Source organism: Ammospiza caudacuta, chromosome 8, assembly GCF_027887145.1.
Source record: "Ammospiza caudacuta isolate bAmmCau1 chromosome 8, bAmmCau1.pri, whole genome shotgun sequence".
In the NCBI taxonomy this organism is placed as follows: domain Eukaryota; kingdom Metazoa; phylum Chordata; class Aves; order Passeriformes; family Passerellidae; genus Ammospiza; species Ammospiza caudacuta.
The window spans coordinates 7,152,339-7,179,513 of record NC_080600.1 but is presented as its reverse complement, the minus strand read 5'-3'; the positions used below and the strand labels follow the sequence as shown (position 1 = coordinate 7,179,513).

General features: G+C 48.6%; 1 protein-coding gene across 1 annotated transcript; it reads right to left on the bottom strand.

Annotated features, from left to right (window-relative positions):
* Positions 1 to 27,175, bottom strand: TWIST2 (twist family bHLH transcription factor 2). Its single transcript, XM_058809807.1, has 2 exons — positions 26,511 to 27,175; positions 1 to 745 (listed from the first exon to the last, which is right to left on the bottom strand). Exon 1 carries the CDS (start codon positions 27,020 to 27,022, stop codon positions 26,540 to 26,542), a length of 483 nt encoding a protein of 160 aa, XP_058665790.1. The 5' UTR covers positions 27,023 to 27,175; the 3' UTR covers positions 1 to 745; positions 26,511 to 26,539.

Here is a 27,175-nt window from a genome sequence, read left to right as displayed (position 1 = left end):
GACATTGCAGTCTCTTAGCTCGTTAAAAATATCTCAATAAATAAAACAAATAAGCAACATATACACTGGAACAGAAAATGAAAACCAAAAAAAAAATATTAAAAATTAAAAAAAAATCAAAAAAGGGGGAAGGGGATGAGCGGTAGCAAATCATGGGGCAATAAGGGAGAGGTGGCAGAGTGTGGAGTCTGTAATCCAGGCTGTACTTGAAACAATTCATGCAGGGAGCTGGGGGCATTTTTTCCTTCTTTTTGTCTTTTTGCTGAGAGCCTTGGTCCAGTTTTGCCATGACTGTACAAGAAATCAGGTTTGGAATTTAAAAAAAAATAAAAATATAAAGAAGAATACAGTTAAGGGGAAGTAAAACTCGAACCCAAAGATGCCTCATAAATGCGTTCCTGAATTAAGATTGTTTCCAGAAAAAAAAAATAAAATAAAAAATTAGCGATAAAACACCAAACGCACGGACAGACAGACAGACACAGAACCTCAACAACAATGAACAACCAGGAATGTTGCTTCTCCTTCTCTCTCTGGTCAGTTGTTCTGGGGAGAGATGCTGCAAAGGCTCAGCCCCTTCTCTTCGGTGCTGTTTTGCTACTCAGTCTGAAATGCTCTGCAAGAGTTCAGAGCGAGGGAGGTCAAGAGGGGTCTTTCGGACCAGTTTTCTTGAGGTTTTTAAGGTTTCAGAAGCTACAAACTTGGATATATTCCAATTCCACTTCAGTCGCAGACACTGGACAGTCTGGAGAAAAGGAAAAAAAAAAAAAAAAAAGAAAAGAGAAGAAAAATAAATACACCAAAAAATGCAGGACATCTTTCTGAGCTAGGTTGTGTGGGAAGGGCTTTTTCCCTACAAATCCAGGCTGTGGTTCATCAGCAGGTGTTGAATCCTGCCCCTGGTTCCAGCAGCGTGGAGTTAATCCAGGCACTGGGCAAGATCCAGTGTGCAAGTGGAAGCACAATTCCTTAGGCTTTTGGATAGACAGGCTAAATTCAGAGTCTGGTAATGTCACAGCCTGGTTTGCAGTGGGGTTTAAAATGGTAAATCTCTAGGCAGGGGCAATGTATCCATCAAAACAGCAGAATCCCAGAATGGTTCGGGTTGGGAAGGACATTAAAGCTCTTCTCATTCCTCCTCCCTGACATGGGCAGGGACAACTTCCACTATCCCAGATTGCTCCAACCTGGCGTGGAACCCTTCCAGGAGCAGGGTAAATTCTGTGGGACAAACTCCATGACCCAGCAGTGCCCCTGGGATCCCCTCTCCTGCTCAGGGCAGGGATGGCTTTGCAGGCAAGGTGCTGTTCCTGCCTTCAGCAAAGCCACCTCAGCTCAGATATCAAAAAGCAGATATAATTATTTCCTCCCACTGAGGAAAGCTTCCATTTAGCTGATTTCCTTTCCTTTCCCTCTCCAAGTTATTAATTATCTAATTACAACCACATTCTGCAGACCAGCTCGGGGACTTGTCAGGCTGCCCAGGAGCACTTAGGAGAGCTCCACCTCTCCCGGTGGTTTGGGGATGCCCACGTCTGACAGATGACAGGCTGACCCTTTCCCCATCCAGGGAGGGCTCCAGGAAAGCAAAATGAAACCCAGGGAGGAGGAAGATACCACGGAGCAATTTGCTGATTTTATTATTTTTTTAACTTATTATTTTTTCCAGCCAGCAGAAGGAAGGGGTGGAGGATGGTCACACGAGGTTTTGCTGTGCCCTGCTCCTCTCTGAATATGGCTGACACAAAACTGAGGTAAAACCAGATAAAAAGCTGGTCTGGTTCCAGGGATTTTTTTAAATCCCACCCAAGAGCAGAGAGCTCAGCACAAAGCTGCTCCTGGGGCAGAGCTGACGTCTTTAACCCTGGCTAGGACCCCCTGCTCTGGCTGCTGCTGCCCTGAGGCTGCTCCTTCCCACTGATTCTTTCTGGTTTCCACCTCCAGCTGGAGAAAAGTGGGAATTCCACAGCACTTCGGTGCTGAGGGGCTGATTTTTCTCCCTGTTATGGTGAGGGGATGGTGATGGCCTGCCCTGTGGATTGTAGATTTTCCAGAGCTCTGGGATGGCTCTGCCACATTCCACCTCATGCTGGTTCCCTGGAACTGGATTGGCTTTGAGGAGCCTTTCGACCCAGACTGTGATGTGATTCTGTGAAATGGTGCTCTGAAATCAGACTCTGAAATAAGGGTCTGTAATCAGACTCTGAAATCACTCTGAAATCAGGCTCTGCGATCACTCTGAAATTGGGCTCTGAAATCACTCTGAAATCAGACTCTGAAATCACTTTGAAATCAGACTCTGAAATAACACTCGCTCTGCAATCACACTCTGAAATCAGACTCTGAAATCACAGTCTGAAATCACACTCTGAAATCCCTCTGAAATCACCTTCTGAAATCCCTCTGAAATCACACTCTGAATCTGGCATGTGATCCTCATGTCAGCAACCTGGCCCTGTTTGGCTATTGCAGGGGGAAGGAAGGGCTGAGGAAGTGCAAAAATGCCCCAAAAACCTCTGTGAGCCATCCAAGCTGGCCTTGCACACTCCCAGGGATGGGAACTGCTTTCTCCTGGGATTTCTTGGGGATTTCCAAGCATTTCTCTTATCCTAACACAGAGCCCAGCTGTGATGCTCTGCCTCAGCACAGCTTCCTCTGTCTGAGGCCTTTGCTGATCCATTTTTCCCTGTTTTTGAAGCATTCCCCAGCCCAGCATGGGCGTCACAGGAGCAGGGAGCTGCTGGCCTGATGGAAGGTGGCAGCAGGAGCACGGCCCTGGCTGCAGGAAATTTCCCAACAGGTCCCCCAGGCCTTTGCTTATACAGGATTGGGGTGGGTTTGGTTACAAAAGGATTGAAATCATTTCCGTGACATGGCCGAGAGTGCAAATGAAATGTGAAATGCAGGAAAACTGCTGGAGTTTGTTTGGGCTTTTTGGTTTTGGTGGGTTTTGCTGTTTTGTTTTGGTTTTGGTTGTTGGTTATTTTTTTAAGGTAGCTTTTGCAATTTCTTTTAAAGTTGAGGGTGTAGAAAAAAGGCCCTGCCCCCAGGGCCTTTTTGTTTTCTTTCCCTACATCCCAGGCACGTTTTAGGGTGAATGGCGAAGGAGAAATCCCATGTGAGGTTGGTTCTTCTCAGAGGTAAGGCCTGAACAAGATGGGACAGAGCAAACACATCAAGGTGAGGAAAATGTGGCATTCATAGAATCCCAGAATGGTTTGGGTTGGGACGGATTGTAAAGTCCATCCTGTTCCATGCCTGCCATGGTCAGAGACGCCTTCCACTATCCCATGTTGCTCCAAGCCCTTCCTTAAACACTTCCAGGGATCCAGGGGCAGCCACAGCTCCTTTGGGCACCCTGTGCCAGGGCCTCACCACACTCAGAGTGAGGAATTTTATTCCTCACTGAATCTCTCATCTTTCTAGTGTAAAAAATTATTCTGGAATAGTCCCACCAGTAGCTTCAAGCAATGCTGGGTTACAGCACAAAAGGTGATGCTCCTGCTTTAGAAAATCACTCAAATCCCATTCCTGGGCTCAGGAGCCATAATTCCTAGCTGTTTTGGGAATAACTCCCCTAAAAAGCCCTGTGGCACAGAGCAATCAAAAGATCCACGGTCAGGTTTGGACACTTGGCCTTGATTCCTTTGTTGCTGTTGTTTTTGTCTTGTGGGCAAATAAAAAATACGGCCCAGCTGTTTCAGGGTATGGGGAGAGTGGGAAACAGCCAAAATTGCTGATGGCATCCCCATGACTGGGAGGATCACTGCTGAAGGCATGTTCCCAAATTATTTCATTAAGTTCTCAGAGTTCTCAGCTCTCCCTGGAGCCAGAATCGATGGCAGCCACTCCAGAGGGTGGTTTGGGCTGGAAGGGACCTTAAAGCTCATCCCATTTCATGGGCAGGGACACCTTCCATCAGACCAGGTTGCTCGGGACCTCATCCAATCTCTCCTTGCTTAAGTTTAAAATGCTCAAATTCATTTAAATTTAAGCTTATTTAATTTAAATAGAAACATGTTTCAATTTACAAAAAAAAGACACCTTAAAACAGCAGAATTCCCTTGATTTTTTTGGGGGGGATGTTTCCCACCGGAAAAGCCTAAACCCAGAAGAAATCCCTTGATTTTTGGGGTGTTACCAGGAAAGGGTAAACCCAGCAGAAATCCCTTGAGGCAGGAAAGGAGGGAGCCCTGGAAAAGGCAGCAGGAGCAGGCTGCAAGGCTTCAGAGGGGAGGAAGCAGCAGGGAAAGGAATTCAGATAATTGTGTCCGTGCGAGGGGGTGGAGAGAGGGCCAAAATCAGATCGAGTGCTGCGGGTAGGGACAGACTGAAACCAGATCCCCTGGCTCGGGCTGTGCTGCCTCTGCTGCTCCATCCTTATCAACCATCCGCTCTTGAAGTCTCCCAGATGAAGGCAAAGCCACAATTATGTGCATCTTACAGCTGGGAAACCATTTCAAAACACATCCCTGGCAGAGGCTCATTCCTGAGCCCCGGGGAGAAGCCTCTCTCTGAGTCAGCCCAGCCTTTGCAGAGCTTGGGGGATTTATCTGCCCATGGCTGGCTGGGGGTGAAACATCCTCCCTGTGTCCTGCAGCTCCCCAGTTTGTTATCAGGAGCAGTTTGATGGGTGTGTGGCATGAGGAAATGGAGACTGGGGCTTTGTCTCCTCTCCCTGGGGCTGTTTCTTCCTCTCCACACCTTCTTGTGCATCAGTTTGCTGACACCTCACTGTCCAGGGAGGATCATAAAGAGGTGATGCCACAAGAAGAAGCCAAGGGGAGAGCCCTGGTCCTTCCTGCCTGGGTCTGCTCCCAGCCATTGGAGCAGCATGGAGCACGGCCATGAGGTTAGAGAGCTCCAGTTGTGAGTGCTCCTCTCACATATTGCCAGGAATGGCTCTGTAATTTTGCTTTAAATATTTTTTCCCCCCTCACACAGCTGCAGAAAGGGTTATTGTTGTCCATAGAATCCCAGAGTGGTTTGGGTTGGAAGGGACCTTAAAGTCCATCTCATTTCACCCCCTGCCATGGGTAGTGACAGTTTCCACTATCTCAGGTTGCTCCAAGCCCTGTCCAACCTGGCCTTGAATGGAAAGAACCCCTTGAGAAGAAGAGAGGGATGCTCACCAAGCAGAGGAATTCAATGGCTTCTACCTGTGGGCTCAACAACTTCCCATGGAAAAACTTTGGGAAGGTTTTCCAAAACACCTAGAAGGAGCCAATTCTTCAACATTTCAGGTCAAATCAAACTAAAAGATCAAATTCAGCTAAAATCACTCTTGTGGGCCTGTGCTCACCACAGGAAGGAGAAGGGAATGCTGACAAGTGAAGCACTTTGCTGCTGGGATGCTCAGATGTTCTCTGTTAGGTTCTGCCTCCCTGCAGCAATATTTGGGCAGCCAGGAATGTTGGCCCCAAGGTGCTGCGTCCCTCCCTCACCAGAAAGTTAAAACAAATATAAAAACAGCTTTAAACCAACATTTAAAAAAAGCTTTAAACAGCAACGGCGCATTTCCCCCAGCCCTGCACTCCTCCACAGGCCGAGCAGGGCTGGTGGCAGCTGGAGGAGGAGGAGGAGGCAGGTTTGTGGGAGCCCCCTTTTGAAAACCTTGGCAGCACATCACTGGAATGGCAGCTCGGAATTGCCGAGGGGCGGAAGCCGCTAATGAGCAGTGGAGCAGGGGAAAGCAGCAGAGCTGCCCCGTGTAGTTTGGGAGAGCCAGGAGCGGCCTGGCTGCCTGGTGGGTGGTTTGGGGGAACAAGCACTGAAGGACACCAGTGGCATCTCCTGGGCCAGGGATGGGGGCAAAGAGGGGCAGGAGTGGCCCCTACCGGCCCTCCTGGCTAGCAGAGCTCATCATCGCTTTCTCTGGCTCAAATTCACTGCCCCACACCAAAAACAGGAGAGGGGTGTGGAACAAAAGGGCAGGGAATGAGGTGTTCTCCTGGTGCAGCTCCAGGGAAATACCCAGGCTGGGGAGGAGAGCTTGCACAGACACTGATGTGTCCCTAAAAAGCGGCTCTGAGGCTCACACCACATTTCCACCTTCCTCTGCCTCCTAGGTCCCACATCCTGCAGCCTTCTTGGATCCAGGAGGGCTCCAGCTGCCAGGCACTGCCTGAAATGCACACCCAAAACGGGGCCAAAGCAGTGGGAATGGCTGCTGGAAATCAGAGAAGGAGGGTGGAGTTGTCACAGGTGATCCATCTGCTTCTGCTGAGATGCTCACAGTGACATATCCCACCCTGCACAGACACAGCTGGCAGCCCGAGGGAGAATTTAATTTGATTTAATTTAGGACAAAGCTGGCAGTCACTGGGACATGGTCTCTGGTCCCTCTAAGCCTCTACAGGGATAAACACAACTGAGATATGAACTGGGCTGTGAGAACACCCCCCTGCCTCCACCCTGTTTTAGCAGAGCAGATATTATTGGCCAAGGGAAACCTTTCCTCCACCCCCTCAGCGCTCCTGCCAAAATAATACAAATTCTAGGAAAGACACCTTCTCTAAAAATAAACATATACATCTGTGCCTTTCTTCTTTTTCCAAGGGAACTCTGTTGGTCTGGCCTCCTCAGCCAGCAGCTCCTCTGCTCTCACAGTTTTCCTGTGTGCAGCTGCAGTTCCCAAACCCCAGCAGCAGCAGCATCCCTGTGGGATGCTCCGGGATTTTCCTACCCCATGGATGAGACTTTTCCTATGTTTTCCCACTTTGCCTGTCCTTGCACAGATTAAATATTTTGGGAGCAAGTCTGGCTGTACCTGTGGCTGAGCATAAAGAGGAGCAGCCTCAGTTTTTTTCACCAGTGCAGCACAAAGGCTCTATAGTAACCTTTACTCCTAGGAGTAAATCAGGGGAAGGATGACAGCTATCCATTATGACTGACTCAGCTGCGTGGATTAATGCCAGTGGAATTAATAACAACACAACCCCCCTGTTTTAAAAGCATCTAGGGTTTAAACTCCTTCTTTCAAATAAAATAATGGAAAAACAAACAAACAAAAAAAAATTGGGGCCACCCACTAAAAAGCAGAGACAAAAAACCCACGGAATTCTGGGGGCTTCTGGGAACAATCCACGGGACAGGTACGACTGCCCCGGGAACTCGGGGTGCTTTTTCATGTCCCTGACACAAAGCAGCTGAGACACCTGCAGGCCAGATGTGCACAGCTGTACGTGTGCTGCTGCCCATCAGCCCTCGGCTCCCACCCCGCTCCAGATGCTGGCCCTCACAAACACAGCTTGGAGCGGGGAGCTGGGAGCTCAGGCGTTTCCCCCTTCTCAGGAGACTCCTCCGCACGCAAAGTCCTCAGCAAGAGTCCCCCTGGCTTGCACCATGCAAATCTGGGCCAGAGACCCCCAGGGGGAATTTGGGGAGAGACACTGGCACCCCACAGCTGTGAAGTTTTAATGTTCCTGCATTAAAAATTGCCCCTGGTGGGGGAGGTTTTAGGAGAGCAGATATTATTGGCCAAAGGGAAGCCTTTCCACCACCCCCTCTGCATTTAAGACCCAAAACTTCATCAATACCTGCCTTGGAATTGGTGAATTCTGGTGTTTATCCACAGTTTTGCCATCTCCCCATGGGCACACATGTAAAGGATTTTACCCTTTCCTGCAAAAAGTATGGCATTGGTGCCTAAAACTCTGGGAAGCAAAATCTTGCCTGTCCTGAGTTAGCCTTGGAGATGATTGCTGAAAAAAGATCCTTTTTCTTGGCATTTGGAGTAGGAATGAAGCTGTGTCTGCTTCTCAAAACTGCCAAAGAAATGCTGGGGCAGCTTTTCCTGAAGCATGGATGGATTTAATCCTGTTTTTACTCTTATGGATCCTTACAAAACACCACATGGAGCCCTCAGTGGGAAGAAGCAAGGAAGATTCCCCATCTCCTTGCCCACTGTGCTCAATGCCCAGGTTTTAAGACTCCCATCCCAGGTGACATTCCCAGATGTCTGCAGGAGAAAGGATGCTACTCTGGCATCTTCCCCCCATTGTAAGGCACACCCTGAAGGTCCCTAAATTCCTCAATCCCAATTCCCTGGTCCCATCCTCAGTGTTTCCCACATGGCAGGTGCTGTTCCTTGCTCCTCAGTAATTCCCTGGGCTCTGAGCAGTGGAGGTGATTCAGCCCCAGGACTTTGGGAAGGGATTGTGCCTGGCCAGATCTCCATCTGGGATTAATCAGCATGTCTTCCTTGAAGTCAAGGGGCCAAATTCTCACTTGGAATAAACCGGCTTAACCCTGCTGCAGTCAATAAAGGCCCTCTGATCTTTTTTTTACGGCAAGAATTGCTCAACTCTTTAAAATACCTGGGGTTAGAGGGTGCTGCCCTCGTGAAGGGGGAGTTGTATTTTATTTGACAAACAATCCTGCTGGGGGAAGGAGTCCTCGGCATGGAGTGAGCCACTCTGGGTTTTGTGGGGCTGGGGTAAATCATTGGGATTGGGGTTTTGGCACCCTGGGAATGGTGACAGTGAGTTGGAATTTGAATAGGTGTGACAGGCCTGGCTTGCTCTGCCTGCCTTATCTCCTCCTGCCCCGGGGCTTTTTCTCTCCCTTTTCCTTGGCCTGGCAGCTACATCAGCACAGCACAAGCCTGGCAAAAGCCACCCTGATTCCCACATCTCTCCTCAGCCCCACATTTCTTCCAGCCTTTAGTGCAAATACTGCACAGAATGGTTGTTTTTCCTAAACTTTACAGCTGCTGCCTTCCATGCAGATGGCTTTACCCATGCTTAGAATCACAGAACATCCCATTCAAAGCAGGTTTAAAACCCTTAAACCTTGGCTTCTTACATCAAGCCCTCTGGATTTCAGCCCCAGTCCTTTAAGGTACTCAGCCCATTCCCTGCCCTGGTGTTTATAATCATCTCTACCCCTCTCTTTCCTCTTCTTCCTCCTCTCCTTGCCAGCCTCTTCCCAAGGGCTTCCTGGGGGTGCCTTGTGCAGGGCCAGGAGTTGGACTTGATGCAGGCAACAGCACAGTGGCTGGTCAGGGTGGGGATATTTATGTTTATTTCTGTGGGTTTGGATGCTGCCATCCTCCTCCTGTGGTCAGTGCATCCCCCCTGCTCCCTGTCCGGGCTCTGAGCATCCATGAATCATCTTTCCAAGACTCCCAGGAGCGGCACCACTGCCTTGAGCCCAGCATGGGGCTGGCCAGCTGCTTTATGGGCTTCTCTGAAACTTCTCCATGGGTCCAAAGGCAAACCGCAGGGAGCAGGACAGGGAGCCAGATCTTACTCACACTCTCTTCAGTTTCCAGCCTGGATAGCACAGGGAGCTTCCCAAACCTTCTGCTCTGCTCCAAAAGCCTCCCCTCCCATCAATGGACACCCTGAGGGGTCTAATTCCCAAAGCAATGACTGACTAATGATTTCTAGAATCTTGTTTTATTCTGCTTGCTGTCTGTGCCGCTGCTCCCTGCTCCTTTCCTATCAATAGATCCCTTCAGATCTCCTGTGTCACCTTTTGATTACACTTCTGGATTTTAGAGGTAAAACAAAGTTATCACTCCCTTGCTGCTGCTTTCCAAAGGGGAGCAAACACCAAGTTCAAATTTTCAGAGGAAGAAGCGTGCAGAGGTGGAACCTCTCTGCTCAAGGAGCAGGCAGATTGGCTGGGCAGTGTTTAGCAGAGGATGGAATCAAATGTTCAATATTTCAGTGTGTGCTGCTCGAGTGTGGAAACCCAGGGCACAGGAAAGATTTCTCTGTCTTCTCTGGGGTGCCCTGACCCCCAGGGCAGCACTGACTTTGACCCTCATTTGTGGAGAAAGTGTCCTAGAGTTCAAGATAGACTGGAATCCACAAAAGTGTGAAATAGAGAGTAGTGTAGGTGTATCACTTGGTGAGAAATTGAGGTTTTGGGATTTTTAGTATGTTGTGGATGGCAGCAAGATGGAGGGCACAGGGGGTCATCCTGGGTTTCTTCCTCATTCTTCTTCATGGGTTTGGGTGGCATTTTGTAACTGGGCAGAAAAGCCCCCATTGCAGCTCTGTGGGATCAGTTATTGGGTTAAAAGGGGAAATAATCCAGGTGTCAGCTCTTAATTGGATGGTTTAGCTTTAAAACACCTTGTAACAGGAGATTGTTGGCCATTTTGTGCCTTCTAATGAAAAGCTGCAGAACTCACAATAGTGAGACTGTTTTACTGATAAGAAATAAGAAACACTTGAGTCCAAACATGAATTCCTATCTCAAGTGCCTTCAACCAAGACACAGAGAAACCCACAACTGGTACCTCCACACTCGAAGAGCAGGCAGATCTGCTGGTCAGTGTTTAGCAGAGGATGCAATCACATGTTCAACATTTTAGTGTGTGCTGCTCGAGAAGCAAAAAGATCGGCTGGTTGGTGTTTGGCAGAGGATGCAATCACATGTTCAATATTTCAGTGTGTGCTGCTCAAGGAGCAAGGGGAGGATGCAATCACATGTTCAATATTTTAGCGTGAGCTGCTCCAGGAGCAAACAGATCAGTTGGTTGCTGTTTAGGGGCGGATGCAATCACATGTTCAATATTTCAGTGTGAGCTGCTCAAGGAGCAAACAGATCGGCTGGACAGTGTTTAGCAGAGCATGCAATCACATGTTCAATATTTCAGTGTGAGCTGCTCGCCCCGCTGGCCGGCTGGGGTTTAGCACATGCTCTGCTGACTCAGAGCAGGCACAGCCAGAGACTCCCAGGAACATGATTTGTGTGCAGCACGCACTCAGCAGCCGAGGGAAAAAAAGCCCTGGAAAATCGGTTTCCACGGTCCTTTCCAGCCTGTCATGCTGCAGAAGGGCAGATGTGTGTTCTCCTGTCTGCAGTTGTCAGGTTTTGGGGGTTTGGGTGATTAAAGGAACGGGTTAAGTGGACGAGCGAGCACGGCTGACTCAGCTCGGCAGCAGCTGGCTGGCCTTGTTTAGGTTTGCCAGCTGCAAAAGCTGGGCTTGTTTGAGCCTCGGCGAGTGACCCCTGCGAGGTTCCCGCTGGGATAATAACCTGTGGCACTGATGCAATCCCTGCTCTGGGGGGAGCAGGAGGAGCAGCATCTGCTCCCAACAAAGGCTCCGTGCTGGAGCTTGGCCGTGCTTCTTCTCTCTGGGCTCCGCTGCAGGCAGAGCTGAGCCCAGCTGAGCCCAGCTGAGCCAAGCTGGTGTTGCTGGGAGCCAGGGGCTTGCTCAGAACTTGCTGATGGGCTCCTCTGCTTGGGTTTGCAGCTCAGGGAATCTCAAATTGGTTTGGGTTGGGAGAAACCTTTACAGGTCGTCTGATCCGACACTTTCCTCTAGACTGGGTTTTTTCAAGCCCAGGGGTGAAGGGAACCTCTGGTTGATGCTGAACAGCTTTTCTGCTCTGTACAACTGAGTTTTACACACGGTTTATATTTGCAGTACAAGATGTTTAAGTTTGGAATTCTCCAGGTTAAACCAGCGTGTGATATTTGTGAAGGGAGGGAGGCTGGGTGTTACATTTAGTGACTGAAATGGGGGTTTAGAGGCTAATTAGGGAATGAGATTGAATGCAGGGAGAGAATAGGGAAGCTTGGATCTGTCTCTGTCTAGAGAAATATGTTCGTGCTTCCGCACACAACACACAGATGATCTGTGATCCCAGATTCCATTAAATATCTGGGTGTGGAGGATGTCTGGGGTGACTCAATTTAAGAACTTCTCACTCCTCTGTGTGCTTTTTACCCATTAAAATGCTTTGGTTTTCTTTTGAAATTCCTAGTTGCCGTTGTTACACAGGCACAGATGGGTCTCACCATACCAGAAAATCACAGAATGATTTGGGCTGGAAGGGACCTGAAATCTCATCTTGTTCTTCCCTCTGCCATGGGCAGAGACACTCTGCTATCCCAGGCTCCAAGCTCCATCCAACCTGGCCCTGGACACTTCTAGGGCTGGGGAAGATCTGTATCTGTATGTGCTCTGCACTTTTCTCCTCCAATACAGCCCTTCCCCAGCAGTAAATATCAGTGTGAATCTATGCACAGACATTCAGGTTAAAGCAGCCCTAAAAGCAGCAGTAATTGAGATCAACCCCAATAAATGAGATGATTTTGCCTGAAATGGCAGAAGAAATGCAAGTGCTGGGCCAGGCTCCCCTCCTGGAAGTGCACGGATGCACCCGACAGGAACCCTAACCTGACATCCCACACGCTTTGGCTGGAAAAAGTGATCTTTGCCCTCTCCATACTTATTTATATTTTCAGTTGACTGCATAATCTGGCCCTCTAGAAAGTCCCTTCAGGAGGTCACACAGCTGAAATAATAGCTAATGAATTTGTAAGAAAATTATTTCAGACTTATTAAATGCTTTCTTCCTTCCCTTCCAAGTGTTTGCATGCTGTTCCCAAGCTCTGTGGGGTTGGAATAAGGAGGCTGGCAGGACTGTGCCAGCTCCAAACACATCAGGAGAGCTGCTGGCATTGCTTTTCCTTCCAGAGATTATCCTCATTCTGCTCCCATCTCCTCACTTCGCTGTTCCACCTCTGCTTTTGGGATGGCCATAAGTCCAGGGGATGAGGCTCTTGGACTCCTCCAAATGTTTTCCATCTCTGCTTCATTAATCGTGGATTGGTTTGAGTTTGAAGGGAGCTGAAAGATCTTTGAGGGTGAAAAGACCTGAGTTTATTCCTCCAGTGCCTGGTTACACAAGCCAGGCCCTGGCTGCAGGAATTGGTGATTTGTGTCTGCTCTGAGGGGATCTGCTCCCCTTTTCCATGGATGCCAAGATCCTCCTGTGTGCATGGGCTAGGGACAAGGGGCTTAATTTTTGGGGAACTCACTGCCTGGCTCCCTGGTGAGATCCAGCCAAATCATCTTGATGAACTGAGCAAGGGAATGCCTGTGGGATTTTTCTTGCCAGGAAAAGGAGCTGAGACCAGACATGGAGACAGCCTGGGACAGCTCTGAACCAACTTGTCCCTTCACCTGGACTTGAGCTGTGCATTCCAAACTTGACAATGCTGCTTCATCCTTACTTATGCTGCTCTTGTGTGTCAGGGATTTTAGTTTTTCCTAGAGAGCCAAAGAGCAACTAAATGGTAAAGGCTGCTGAATAGGAGTTTAGGCTGGAACTCTCAAAAGGATCAAGAAAACTTGGTGTCTTTCAAAAAACTCCCAGCTCTGGAGGGGCCCTAAATCTCTTTAACTTCAGTCTGCTCATCATCAACCCCAACAGATTATTAACTTAATTAATCAGTTAATGTAGTATTTTTAATAGGGTAAATTTCCATCCTTTGGTTTTTAGGTGGAAAAGCTTGAGTACATAATCTTTGAGTTCTAAACAAGCAAAAAAAGAGCTTTAAATAAATTTTCTGGAATCCTGCCTTAGTTCATGTCTGATTAGAACTGGAAATTGCCTTGGAATAAGGAGGGACTGGAGGAAAATTACTCCAAGAGGTATTTGGGCCTGAATTATCCAGCAGCACTACTCAAGCAGTTTTCCTTACCCTGAGTTTTACATCTCTGTGCTGACCAGAGCAGTGACTTTTATTTTTATTTGAAGCATCCCCATCCCTACAAAAACCTCTGGTGGTTTGTGAGCCACAGCTCTGCCGATTTAAATCACGCCCAAATCTTTAAGGCCAGCCTGATTTATGCTGGAACTGCTGGCTCATCATCTTTCCCTTTAATCACTGGGGTTGTTGGGACTATCCAGCCCCCCTCAGTCACTTTGCAGGATCCTGCTCGAGCCGGAGGCCTCGGGATGGCTCCAGCCCAAGTGACCTCCTCGGGATCCTGGTGCAGAATTCTCCTGGTGGTACCCTGAGATCAGCAGATGCTGGCCTTTCTCTCAACTCCCACTCAGTGCCTCAAATCCCAGGGAAGGCTCTCCTTCCGCTGCTACACCCTCTGCTTTGAAGACAAAAGATGATTCAACAAGATATTTGAAGTTGGGGGGGGTGGTGTGTGTGTGTGTGTGTGTGTGTGTGTGTGTGTGTGTGTGTGTGTGGAGGGGGGGGGGGTTGGATGGTTCAGCTGCCTTCCAAAACTCACAGGGCTTTCCAAAGCTAGAATTAGGACATTTCCAAAGCTGAAATCAGGACATTTCCATGCCCAGCTTGCCCTCTCCAGAGCTGCCCTGGCACTGATGCATGGCAAGACCTGTGGCAAAGCTAATTCTCCTGCTTGCAATTCTTCTCCCAGCCCTTCCCCAGTTATGTGACTGACATGCCTTCTGCCTCCCAAAAGCCCCAGAAAAGGAGCCTGTGGATAAATGATTTGGGGTTGTGATGGGTGTGAGGAGCCTGTGCAACTCCAAGGAGAGTCTGGGTGCACCAAGTGGGTGCCTGTGGAGCCAGAGTCCCGCTATTGGTTTGGGGTGTATTTTATTTTATTCATGGCACAGCCTGTCTCTTCTTGTTTGGGAAGTTTTTTCCTGCCTTTGCTGCCTGGAGCAGGTCCCAGAGAGCAGCACAGCCTGCTCTCTTCATTATCTGCCCCACTAATCCTCTTTTTTATTTTTCCCCTCCCTCCTTAGGTCACTTGTTTTGGGTCACTTTATCCTCAGAGCTGAACCCACGGCAAGGTTTTCCAGCTTTGTTGCTTCTGTGACTCAGGAGGGATGTTTTGCTCTCATTTATTAGTTTTTCTGGACAGAATACAAGAGGTTAAACACTTCAGAGAAGCTTATTGTGTATTTACAGCCGAGGTAGGTTTCTAAATCAACAGTAGGTCGTGTATTGGAGTGACTCACAGAGCTGCTTAACCTTTTTCCTTCCGTTTTTTGTCCCCCTCCAAATGTGAGGCACAGCAACATCTGCAATTCAGATCTCTGAGATGAGAAGCTGTGAAAGGAATATAAAGGGCTGAATGTAAATCCAGCCCTGGTGGCATGTGAATCCTTTCCCTCTGCTGGCAAGGTCCTGCCTGCTGGGGAGGGGCAAGGCGGGCACTGCAAGAGTTAATATTTGCTTTTTGGAGGGGAAACTGAGGCACCATCCAGCAGGGCATCAGCTGGAAAGAGCCTCAGTGTCCCGTGGCACTTCTGCTGCCTGCCAAAAGCAGTGGAAAACAGGATGGAGGTGACCGGATCAGATGGGAGCAAGCCGGGGGCTCCCTCCTCACCCATCACCTCTGCAATTTGCTGTGCTTCCATGTGTATGTGTGTGGTTTTATTTTTGGGGGTATATTTAATGAATATTTTGAATAAAACAAACATTATTGAGAGAGGAATAGAACTAGAAACAAGTTTCAAAAAAACAACCTTACAAATTAACTAGATGCTTTAGAGAAATAGTTAACTTCTGATTGTAATAGCATAAATTATAACATCTGTACTCTCTCACCCTTCTTATCAGACTAAAAATAAAAAAAAAAGTTAAAATGCCTGTCAATTACCCCATTTCTAAGTCAGAAAAGGGTAAAATCTGACACTTCAAACCCCCTTTTTTCAGTGGGGAGTTACAGACCCCCCTTGTTCCTTAGCAGCAAAGCAGGCCTGAGACATTTTCACTCCCAAATCCCAACCAAACCCCTGCATTTCTCCTGCCCAGCAGCATTTAGTGACTCTCTTCTAAGTGATCCTTGAAATCTTTCAGATTTTGGGGTTTGTCCCTCTCGTCTCCCTGCCCCAGGATCTTCAGGATGGTCCTGCCAGCTCTCTGTGCAGTTTTTGGGGTCTCATCTTGTGTTGAGGTGCTGTAGGAGCCCTGTGGGCACCGCATCTCTCTGAGCTCCAGCTGCTTCTCATGCACCCCAGTCTTTGGATTTTTAAGGAACCCAGTCCCTCAGGGAAGGGCAGATGCTTTCTGTGGCTACCAGCAGCTCTGGAGGATGCTTGTCCTGCAGGATTAGGGCTGACCTGGTAGGTTTTGTTCCTTGTGTTTAGGCCACGAATTGCCTTGCCAGCTCTGTGTGGTTTTTCCCTGCTAGAAATGACTGTGCTGCCTGACCTTCTTGGAGTCATCTTTAAAAATTGGGGTTGTTTATTGGAGTGGCTGTTGATAAAGGAAAGCATAAACCTGTGCTTTTTGTGTTTGGAGCTAATTTAAAATCTCCTGTTAAGAGGAGGACTGAGCAGGGTTAATCGCATACTCAGGAAAACACAGCAGAGAAATGAGAATTTTTTTTTTTTTAAAGAGTTTTTCTTTTAGAAAGGCAGCTATGACTGCAAGGTGGAAGCACACTCTGACCCTAAATTAGACAATCTGGGAGTCTGCTCTCCTGATGATCACTGACAAAAAGTGCAAAATTTGGTTCCTCCTTTTCTCGGGCAGTGAGACAGCTCCTAGCTGCTCCCAGATATCCCTGATGGACACACAGGAGATGTTCTCTTGGGATGCAACCCCAACCCCACCTGATTCTTTATTTAATGCAGTTTACCCTGCCCTCTAGTGCCAGCAGGTGCTGAGCCAGCAGCTCCTGTGGTTTTCCACTTTTTCCTTCTCCCAACCTGGGAATTTGCAGCTGCTGGGGAGAGAGGAAGGAACGTGGCCAGAAATGTCTGTGCACAAACGTGTGGGGAGTGGGCACCTCAGAGCAGCTTTGGAGCAAGCACGGGCTCTTGGAAGGAGATTTTGGAGATGTTTGCAAGGGAAAATGAGCTTTGTGAGGGGAATGGGAATACACGTGGCAGGCTGTGCGAGGGGAGCCTTTGGAGCTTGTTTCAGTGATGAGCTTGAAGCGAAATCTTCAAGCCTGGGAAGTGCTTGGAGATGAAGGGGATGGGGTAACACCTGGAGATAGATCTCTTGCTTTTCTCTCGAAGGAAAGGGGGGATAATTTTCTGTTTAAGAATTCATCTGAGAGCCTTTTGTCCCTCTATCTGCCGGGAGGGGAGGCTCCCTCAGCCGCGGCCGGGGCTCTGCAGTCACATCGGTTCTCTCCAAATTCCCTTGCAACCCATCACACCTCCTTCCCTCTCTTTGCTGTGACCCTCCTGGTACTTTGAAGAGCCCACCAGAACAAAGTTCTTTACAATGTGGGGTGCAGTAGTGCCACCTTTGGTGCTGGCTGCCGGGCCTGGTGTCCCTCCCTCCCTCACGCCGGCCGGGCCCGGGCCCGCCGCAGCCTTTGCACAATTTCCTGGGTTATTTCAAGCTGTCGGGAAGGTCCGGCCGAGCTCGGGAGGGGCAGGCAGGGCTTCGGTACGCCAGCAAAATATGGAAAAACAGCCTCGGATAAGTCTGCTCCTCCCCTGTCCTCTCATCTTGGATCCCAAATTGGGGAAAGGCAAAGGGGGGGAAACACCAGGGCAGCACCCCGAGCCTGTGGGGTGACCCCCGGTTCTGCTGTGCTGGCGCTGGCGGAGCTCTTAGGGTGGGTTTGTTTCTTTAAGGTGTCTCCCAGAGGGAGGATCAGCCAAATGCGATGTGGCAGCTCTGGTAACTCCTCTTGGCTTTCAGCACGGCCCTAGCTGATCACACAACTTGCTAGTGAAGAAGGTACAGCTGTCCAGGCCTTGGCAGGCATCCCCACCCTCCGCTCGCTGCCAAATCCTCACTCGCTTTTTTTATAAAAATTCTTAAGTTTCCTAAGAGAATGGAAACGGAGCAGCCTCATCTGTCTCCCAGTCCTATCCAATGCCTCCTGGACCTGCTGGAGCAAAGCCTGGTGTCCCTGCATCCCTCCATGCTGCTGGGATGTTGGCAGCCAGGGAGAGGGAGAGCCCAAATTCCAGGCTTCCTCTCCTGCTCCGAGGGGCTGGAGAGGGGACCAGGGTTAAGGATTGGGGTGCCAGCAGTGCCAGCGCTGTCATTGAGGGTGGTTTGGCATCCCTGGCTTGGGCATTCTCCTGGAAGAAGCTGGGAGTGGGGGTAAATCTCGCCACAGGGTCACAACTCTCCTGAGTTCTGCCCTGCTTGTGCCTCATTGTCCCTGTTTGCACCTCAGTGGAGCAGCTCCAAACACCCAGGTCCCAAATTGTCCCAGCAGCTTTCCCCCTGAAAAGTTTTAGGCATTGATTTCTGGCCCAGGCTCCCTGTGACAGCTCCAGGAAACCTTCATCTCCTCCTCTCCCTCTTTCAGAAACGGCCCAAACCCTCCTGGTTTTTGGAATATTTTAGCCCTGTGTGCAATTTTAAGGATGTGCCTGAGCTGCAGAGAAGCTGCAAGGCAGCCTGAGCAGTGCAGTGAATGAGTAATTCAAGGCAGGGGGGGAGCCTATGGATTTCCTCTCCAGAAAGAGATTTTGGATCTTCAAACAACATAAATGTGGCTGTAGCTGTGTGAGAAACTGTGCAGTAGCATTTCAGCAAAAGATTAAGGAAAAACAGCATTTGGGGGACAAAAATACATTTCACAGCTGGTGAAATGATGGCATTAGGAAATAGCTCTGAATGTGCTCTAAACAGGAGGTTTTATTTTCTGGAGGAGCAGGGGTGAGTGTCCTTGGGACTTGTACACATACCTCGGGCATTGCAGTGGGCATGAAAACCTCGCTAATTGCAGCAGAAAATGAGCCAGTGATGCATATGTGAGAACAATAAACCAGTATGAAAAAGCAGGAATAGATTTCAGACTGTTGTGTTTCAGGCCAGGAGATTTTTCTCTCTGATTCTGACATGATTATCCCAAAAAACCATATGATTCCACAAATTGATTCTGACATTATTAGCCTGAAAAATCTTACAATTCCACGAATATGCACAGTTAAGGAATAGCTACAGTTTTCAGTCGTGTCTGTTTCCCTCGGCAACTTTAAAATATTTACCTTTTTCCACTCCTTGGGAGTGAAAGTATTGCCTGGTTTACAAAATAACAGCGCTTAGGAGGAAAACTTCCAGATTAACTCGGTCCTATTGAAAATCAGCGTGTTTTGAGCTCCCAATTCCCTACTCTCAGCCTTCTGGGCACATGGCATTGCCCTGGGGGTGCCTGGAATTGTGGGTTTGGTGTGACAGGGTCTTTTTGAGGCGCTTTCCACTACCAGCTTCCCTGGAGTGAACAGGAAAAGCAGCGGTGAGCTATTCATTTGCGTGCATTACAACAAGAAATATTGATCACCAGATTTTTGATTGTAAATTTCCAAGGGAATCACTGGAAAGGGATCTCTGATCTCCCCTGTTCATGAGGTCCGAGCTGATTTAAACAGTTCAAAAGCCTGAAACTCTTCTCAGTCCCAAAACCCAAGTGCAAGCTCATCACACCACAATGGAGGACAGAACGCGGCCGCTCCGCCGCACTCCAGCTCCCTTCCAGCAGCAAACATTTCAGCCCCATCTGGTATAAAATGGATTATTTAGTGCTGCATCTCTTAAACAGCCCCTTTTGGGGTCAGGGATGAAAAAGCCCTTGTAAAATGTCGGGTTGTTCTGTGCACAAACCCCCACGGAGCTGGAAAGGAGCTTTGGAGATCGCGAGGCCGTGCCCGGAGCACCGCGCTCACAATTACTGCAGCAAAAAGGGCTTGGTGCTATCAGAAATTTCCTGGGCTTATCAGGCAAGATAATTAAGCAAAATAAATTAAAATATGCAGAATAGCCATCTTATCCAATGTGCAAAAGTACAAGTTAATATGCTCTGTGCAGAACGCTTTTTTAATAAACTGCTGTTATCTCATCCGGCCTGTTTTTATGATGTGGTTTTATGCCCTGGTTTCTCACTGGGAAATTTCTAAGGGGGTGATTCCCTGGTGCTCCCAGAAGCACTACCATGGGTGAAAATGCTCTGCTTCCATGCAGAGGCTCAATTCCTGCCATTCATCCTACACTCGGGATCCCACTGATGGGCGAGCTCACCTGTGTGTTTGGGGGGAGAAAGACTCAAACTCACAAGAACTGGCATAAAAATGCCTGTAGGATGAATTTTGGGGGGTTACGGGGTGGAGGTGGTACTGGACATCCTGGTGGGCTACACTTGAGAAGGACAGCGGGGCAAGTGCTCAGCTGGGACAAATAGAAAACCTATTTTCCCCATCCAAACCCCTTTGATTAAGGGGTCATTAATAAATTTTGTTGCATCTCTGTCCTGGCCATATTCACGGTGGGATTTTTGTGCTTCAGTGCAAGCATGGTCCTGACAGCATTCATGGGTGATGGTACTGGAGTTTCTGGTGGGCCCAGGTGGGTTTTGTGCTGGTAGATTAAACTATAAACTCCTTTCTTTCCTTAACAAGGTGGCTTGTCTCCAGTTGCCAATGCCAGGTTGTTTGCTGGGAAGCATCTCCCAGTTCATCTTCTTCCCAAGTCCACTATTTTCTTTGTTTTATTCCTTGCATTTCTGAGTTTCTCCTCCCAGACAGAAATTCTGCCTAAGGAGCCGAATTTCTCACACAGAGAAATCACATCGTGATGTGCATAAAATTTGCCATAAGGGTCAGCCTGAAATGTGAGTTTTTGTGTCTCTGTCAGGTTAGTTTTGTTGAGGAGTTTGGTTTTGGGGACACTGGGTGGATACCTTGGCGACCCCCTCACCCCAGCCACCCAAAATGCTGTTTTTCCTATGAAAGCTTCTCCCTGGCTTCATCCCACCCTACTGAATTTTCCAAGCTGGATTAACTAATTATTTTTAATAGGAGGCTCAGCACAGCCGTGATTCCCCCATTTCAGCAGAGCAATTGGGTTTATTTACATTTAAGCACAAACATATGATATTTAAAGGAGACCCGAACAGCTAAAACTGAGGGCATAATCAGATAAAAGACTGCACGAGGATTTCTGGTGGCTAAACTCACCCAAAACCCAATTCATGTATTTTAAAGCATGTGTTTGGCAGGTCTGATAACTCTTAAAGGAAATGCTTCTTGGGGGTGGCAGCTAACAAGGCAAAACTATCTTATTAGGAATTCAATTAAAGCTAGGCCAGGCTTACTGGACCTCTTCCAGTAAATATATATCTCAAGCTGAACCCGTAGACATCTGTCTCTTCTCTCGCCCCCACCTCCTCCTTTTCTGTTTTCCAGGCTGTGGTTGAAAGGTGGAGAGGAGATGGGAGGAAGAGCAGGGACTGTCGCTCACCACAGAGTGCAGGGCACGAGGATTATTTTCTGTTTTGGTGTTCTGATCACTTTTGTGATCTGGGGGAGAGCGGATCTTCCTCAATCCCACTCCTTGCCGAAGCACGGGGGTAAAAAAAATTAAATTTTAAAATCCCAAATCACGTAATTATAGCAAAGAGAGGTTGGATCCAGGTGGATCCCAGCCCCTGGGCAGTGCCAGACACTCCCTGGCCGCTGGTTTGGAAATGAAGAATCCGTGCTGCCTTTCCTGTGCTCGTTTTGGAGTACTAGATCAGCAGACCTTTTCCACAAAAAAGACCCGGAGAAGCCAGGGAACAAATCCGGAGAATTCAGGGATCTAATGGCCACTTAGAGCCCTCTGTTAACAACAGGGCTTAGGAGTTGTTGCCGCTTATTTCACGTTTTTATGGGAGTGGTAACCAAACCTCTCTGTCCCGTTTGCACCCTCCTCCTGCAAGGAACCTGTCTCCAAATTCCTGACGCGGCTTCCCTTGATGTGACAGAGAAAGACTGATTTTTTTTTTCCTCCCCCATTCCGGAGGGAAAACCCTCCTTCCTGCTAAACACTGATAACCTTGGGCTCTGGGTGGCAGATCACAAAATTCAAAGAGGGATCCTCTGTTTTACCCCCCAAAGGCAGGAGGAGAAGCACATCCCAAAGAGCTCGCAGAGCTCTGATTCCCACGTTTTTGCTGCACAACTGGCAGGGGAAGGACAAGGACATCGGGGCTGGTGTGGAAGTGGTTAAAGGGATGGGTCTGAGGGCAAGGGCTGCCTTGCCTTGATTTATGGGCTGGCTGAGTTAATTTGCTCTTTCTGTGTGATTAGTTGTTGTTGCTGAGTGGTCATCGTCCACAACTACAAATCTAATTAATGCCGGGATGCCAAGTGTTGTTTTGGTGTTTTGTTGTTTGTTTTTTTTCGTTTTTTGCCTTTTTTTTTTAATCCCTGGCATATATTTCTACTGTTTTAATTCTTGAGAACTGATCATTAATTAGCGCGAGCCTGCTAATATCCAGCTGGATGGTTTCTTGGTTTTCGTCACTTCCAAATTTGCCTGAAGAAGGGAATTAGGAGCTCCGAGCAGCCACCGAGGTGTCTGGTGGGATCAGCACCTTACAAGGAGCAATTTGCTTTTTCTCCCCCCTTCCCAACTTTCTGCAAAACCTGGGAAGAGGGGTGAAAAGGGTCCCTGAAAGATCCGCTTTCCCCATCCAGCTGTAATTCCCTGACGGCATTTCCAGCTCGCTCTGTGTTTCGGGGAGCTGGTGCCGATCCTTTCCACGTTCGTGGCCTCATCAAACCCTTCCTGTAGCTCTCCAGCAAGACATAAATTCTGGAGGGTTTGGGCTCGGAGATTTCAAAGCCGTGCTGAAGCACATGGAAATGATTCTGAGGGCTACGGCTATAAAAATAATTATATTGCCGGGGGAAAGAGTGACATGAAATGTACCCAAAAGAGATCTCAGCGGTGGTTACAGGATCTGTCCCAGCTCTGTGAGAGCCCGCTGTGATCTCCAGGGCTCATTTATCACCGCTACCTAGAACTGCAGGAATTATGCCCCCAAAAAGCACCGTAGGAAGGAATGTGAAGGGGAGGCTGCTCAGGAGAAGCGTTTCAATCTCTCCCTTCGTTTTAATGACGATGCTTTGAAAATCAGGGCTGCTCTGCAGAGCCGAGCGGTGTGAGGATGACTAATTTGGAGACAAATTAGGTCTACTTAGCCCAAATGTCTGCCTCGATTGTTCCCTTAATGACCCTTCAACGCACATCTCTCCCGATAGGAGTTTCACCGCAGCTCTGCCTCCAGCAGATTAAGTAATAACACGTTTTTACCACTTTTCTAAGCGTTCCTTCGGACCCGATCCTGCATTTTCCCTCCGCCATGCGTGTCTCCAGCTCTTTCTGATGGGTAATTCATTTATTTGCGTCTAGCCCCCTGGCAGATTTGTCTCTTCGCATGTCTGCTTCTCCGGAGCATTTCCCTTGCACCCTCTTTTTCAAAGATCCCCGAGCCTGAGCGGTTTTTGGCTGACTGCAGCGTGTTTGGTGTCTGCTGGCTAACAGATTTATCCTTTCCCAAGGAAAGACACGAACGTAAACAGAGGATCCAAAATGCATTTTGCTGGGCTTTTTAAATGCACTGAGATGAAACCCCCACCCCTCCCCGCCGCTACAAGGCTATTAATGTAAATACCAAACTTTACAATCCTTCCTGTCAAGGAAACTTATTTACATTTTTTGAGGGATGCGTATAAAAAAATGGGGCTTTTGGGACAAAAAAGGGCTTCGTTCCAGTGTCACTACACCCCCAGTTAACTGTGCAGACACTATAGAGTTAGGTTTTGTTCCCAGGGCCAGCAGAGATAACATCTGTTTGCTCCTTTAAGGAGAAAAATGAAATAGGATGCTGGTGTTTTATACTGGAAACAGCCCTGCAAATCTGAAGGGGAGATGGGATGAGGGCTCTGGGTTGAACACACGCATTAAACGTGGCTTCTCCAGCATGGAAAAGGTGGGAAAAGCGTTTCCCAGTGCCAGTGCCAGCCCAGAGGACGCAAAGAGCTCGTCCCCAGTGAGTGGGAAGGAGCAGCAGACTGGTCTTACTGGTGCGGGGCTCAGGGCTGTGCTGCTGGTCCTGCCATCCCAGCTGGACAGGTTTAATCCCTAACAAAACAAATATCAGGAAATATACTTTTTTTCCTGGTTTGTTCTTTTTCAGTTTAGAGCCTGTGGAACATTTCAAAAGCAAAAGGGAAAGGTGGCTGCGAGGGGAAGGGCGCAGGTGCTGGCGGTGAGGATGGGGAGATTTTGCGGGAAAGGAAGGCTCGGCTGAAACATCCCACTGCAGTCCTAGAGGTGCAAAATCTGCGCCTGTTTCTCCTGCAACTCCCGGAGTCAGTTGTCTGGAATTCCATGGAGCAGAACAGGAAAAGCTCTCGTGGCCAGGGGAGCGAGCAGCAGCGACCTGCTGACGTTCGCAGGGGCCAGGTGGCATTTTCCCAGTTCCCAAGGCTCTGATTTTCTAATCAAACAGCTCCTCTGATTTTTGTTTTGCTTGCAGCCAGAGGGGAATGAGCCTTCCCCTAAGGAGAAAACCTTTCCTTGCTTCTCTCTTCCCAAAACCTCAGGAAAAGGGAGGATGGCAGCCCAGCCTGAGCGGCACTCACCCCACGTTTGCAGTTCCTACTCCCTAGGAAAGGCAGGCGCTGATCCCAAACCCACACAGCAATTTCTTATGGATGTTTTGTCCATTGGGGCAGCACAGGCTGCTCCCCTCCAGCCCATAAAAAGTCCCACCACCCAGCTAAACTTGCCTGTTCTCAAGGGTTTCTTGAGGACCTCGTTGTAGCTTTATTTTTTATTTTCTGGCAGCCGTAATTTCTGTCGCCATAAACGATAGAATTTGACACCGCACCGCACCAGGCCATTTGTCAACAACCTTTTCAACAGTCCAACCACACGCGTGTTCCTGCACAGCACAGGCACAGGCAAAGGGGCAAAGTTTGGGATATTCCTCTGCAAGAGCCACCTCGGAGCACTGGGTTATGGCGAAGGAGCCGAATTCCGATTTATTCCAAATCAAACCAAAACGTGCTGGGGTTTGGTTCTGCATCGCGATTTTTCCATTATATCCACACATTTTTTTGGAGATGGGAACAATCTGAGCACCTACCCATAAAATCTGCCTTATCAGAGCAATGTTAATAATAATTTAACCAATGTGGGGCCTAAAACACGGTTTAAAAAAGGCAAGTTTTGCCCCGTGTGCTAGGAGGGTTGTGTATTAGATAACAGATTTCCAACCATCCTTGGCTAATGGCAACACATCATTTGGGAAACAACAGAATCAATGCATTGTTCCAGCCCAGCACTTTCCTATTCAGCCAATCTAAACTGCTGAAGAAATATGTGTTCGGGACATTTTACATCTGGTTTTGACAAGAAGCCTGGGTTTTTGTGTGGGGATTTTTTTTAAAATCTGTTTGCTGCAGTTTTTTAGCCAGATTAGCATGGGAAAAGGCTCTCTGTTGCATAAATGGAGGGTTTTGCTTTTGAAAAACCCACTCAGATTTGGATTTCTGCAGTTGAAATCGGGGCACGACATGCAAAATATAAAAATGCCAGAGATGGCCATAAACCCCACAACAACAGTGTTACCTATTTAAATAAAATGAAACAACAGGCAGCTCTTGCAGTGGACAGAATAACCAATTTTGAGACTTTTTTTCATATTTTGGGGAATCACTAGAAGAACTTAATTCCAGCACCAAAGTGCAAATTCCAAACCATTTCAGGATGCAAGCGAAACATTTACATCTAAGATGGTTTTAAGTCCGTTTTACGCCACTAGTAAGTCCTGGTTTCACGATTTTTTACCTTTTTGAAGTGAGGCACTGCAGTTGCATCAAGTTTTTGCCTGGTTCTATATATTATTTATTCAAAGGGGCCATTCATTGCTGACTGAACAAAGATGGATTTGCCTCTTTAAACAAGCCCGGCCAATGGGCTGGGATAAACTTTCCTCTTCAACTCTGCACATGATGAAATTATTTCATTTTTACATCATAAGGGTGGCGGGGAAAAATGTCCCTTCAGAGTGTTTGCTTGGTGAAATGGGTTTGTGGGCTCTGTTTTATGTAGGGAGCCCCAGACAGCGCCTGGCCAGACCCAAACTCTGGCTGACACTACGCAGAGCTGCTCTGCTTAATTAGCTGGAGATGAGGGTGTTATTAAAAGGCTTTTTTCCCCTCTCCTTTCTGACTGTTTATTCCTCCCTCCCAGAATATTACAAAGGCAGCTGAAGAGGAAGTAGTTTTCTGCTAATGGAAAGTGACGAGGAAGGGTTTGGTGAGGAGAGTAAATAAGAAACTGCGCCTAACGCCAGCCGCTGCTTTACCGTCACTTTGGGGAAGGGAAACTGGACAAACCCAAAAATTTAGCAGGCTTTCTCCTATGTCTGTTTGCTTTCTGCTGTGTGAGGGGGAAGGGGCACAGCCCGGGACTGCAGCCGACATCTGCTGCTTGTTTCTTTTAAGAGAAACACAACCTGGGGCGAACCCGTAGCCGAGCTCTGCGTGGGTCCTGCTGACTCCCGGCCCCCCAGCTGGGAGGGGATGTGACCACCACGGGGCTCAGCACTGGGGTTTTTGGGGTGCAGGCACCCACAGAGCGGGGCAGCAGCTGTTTTGGATCCCCTTGTCAGCCCGTTGTGGCCATCACCTTTTCCTCTCCGAGCCCTTCTCCAAAGCAGCGCTTTCTGGCAAATGTCACACGGTGACGGTTTCCCCTCTGTCCCTCATCACCCAGCTCTCAACACCATCCCCCTCTTACTCCCCATTCCCACAGAGCAAAAGCATGCTGATTATTATTTCCCTCCCCCACGCCCCAAAATTTTGGAGATATCTCATTTTTTGCCTTCCTGGAAGCTCCATTTATTTGAATTTCCTCCGGCACAGGGGGGGAGCGGGAGGAACTGGACGTGCCTACGCTGTCCTCCAGGTCGGCAACCCCAAACCCATCAGCATCCCCAGCATTCCACAAAGGGCAAAGAGAGGGAGACAGACCCAGAGCATCGTTCCGGAGAAGAGAAACGGGTACCTACCCCTTGGGCTGGCCCGGCCCAGGCGGTGGCTAGTGGGAGGCCGACATGGACCACGCTCCCTCCATCCTCCACACGGAGAAGGCATAACTGAGCCTCTCGTGAGCCACGTAACTGCAGCTCGTCATCTTACTGTCCATCTCGTCGCTCTGTAGCACCTGGTAGAGGAAGTCTATGTACCGAGCCGCCAGCTTGAGCGTCTGGATTTTACTCAGTTTGTCAGAGGGCAGCGTGGGGATGATTTTCCTCAGGGCGGCAAAAGCTTCATTGAGCGACTGAGTCCTCTGCCGCTCTCTGACATTGGCCAGGATCCTCTGGCTCTGCAGTTCTTCGTAAGATTGGGAGCTGGGACTGGACTTTTTCCCCCTCTTCCCTGGGTTGGGGCTGCCATCTTCGCTGGACTTCTTACTGTATCTTCTCTTCCTGCCAAATCTCTTTGGCTGCCTTTCCAGCTCCTCTTCACTGGTCCCCAAGCTATCCACAGGGGAAACAGGAGAACTGGAGCTTTCTTCCATGCTTTCTGCAAGAAGGGGAGGGGAAGAGCCTTTCCCCCCCTCCTTATGTTATGTGAGTGTGTGTGTGTCTTAAATGTGCTTTAAATTCCTGAGACAGATCCTTTGGAAAAACAGGAGGACTCTTTTTCTCTTTTTTTTTTCCTTTTTTTTTTT

Excerpts from the sequence above, each read along its gene's own strand:
- TWIST2 (XM_058809807.1), bottom strand. The coding sequence starts at position 27,022 with ATGGAAGAAAGCTCCAGTTCTCCTGTTTCCCCTGTGGATAGCTTGGGG.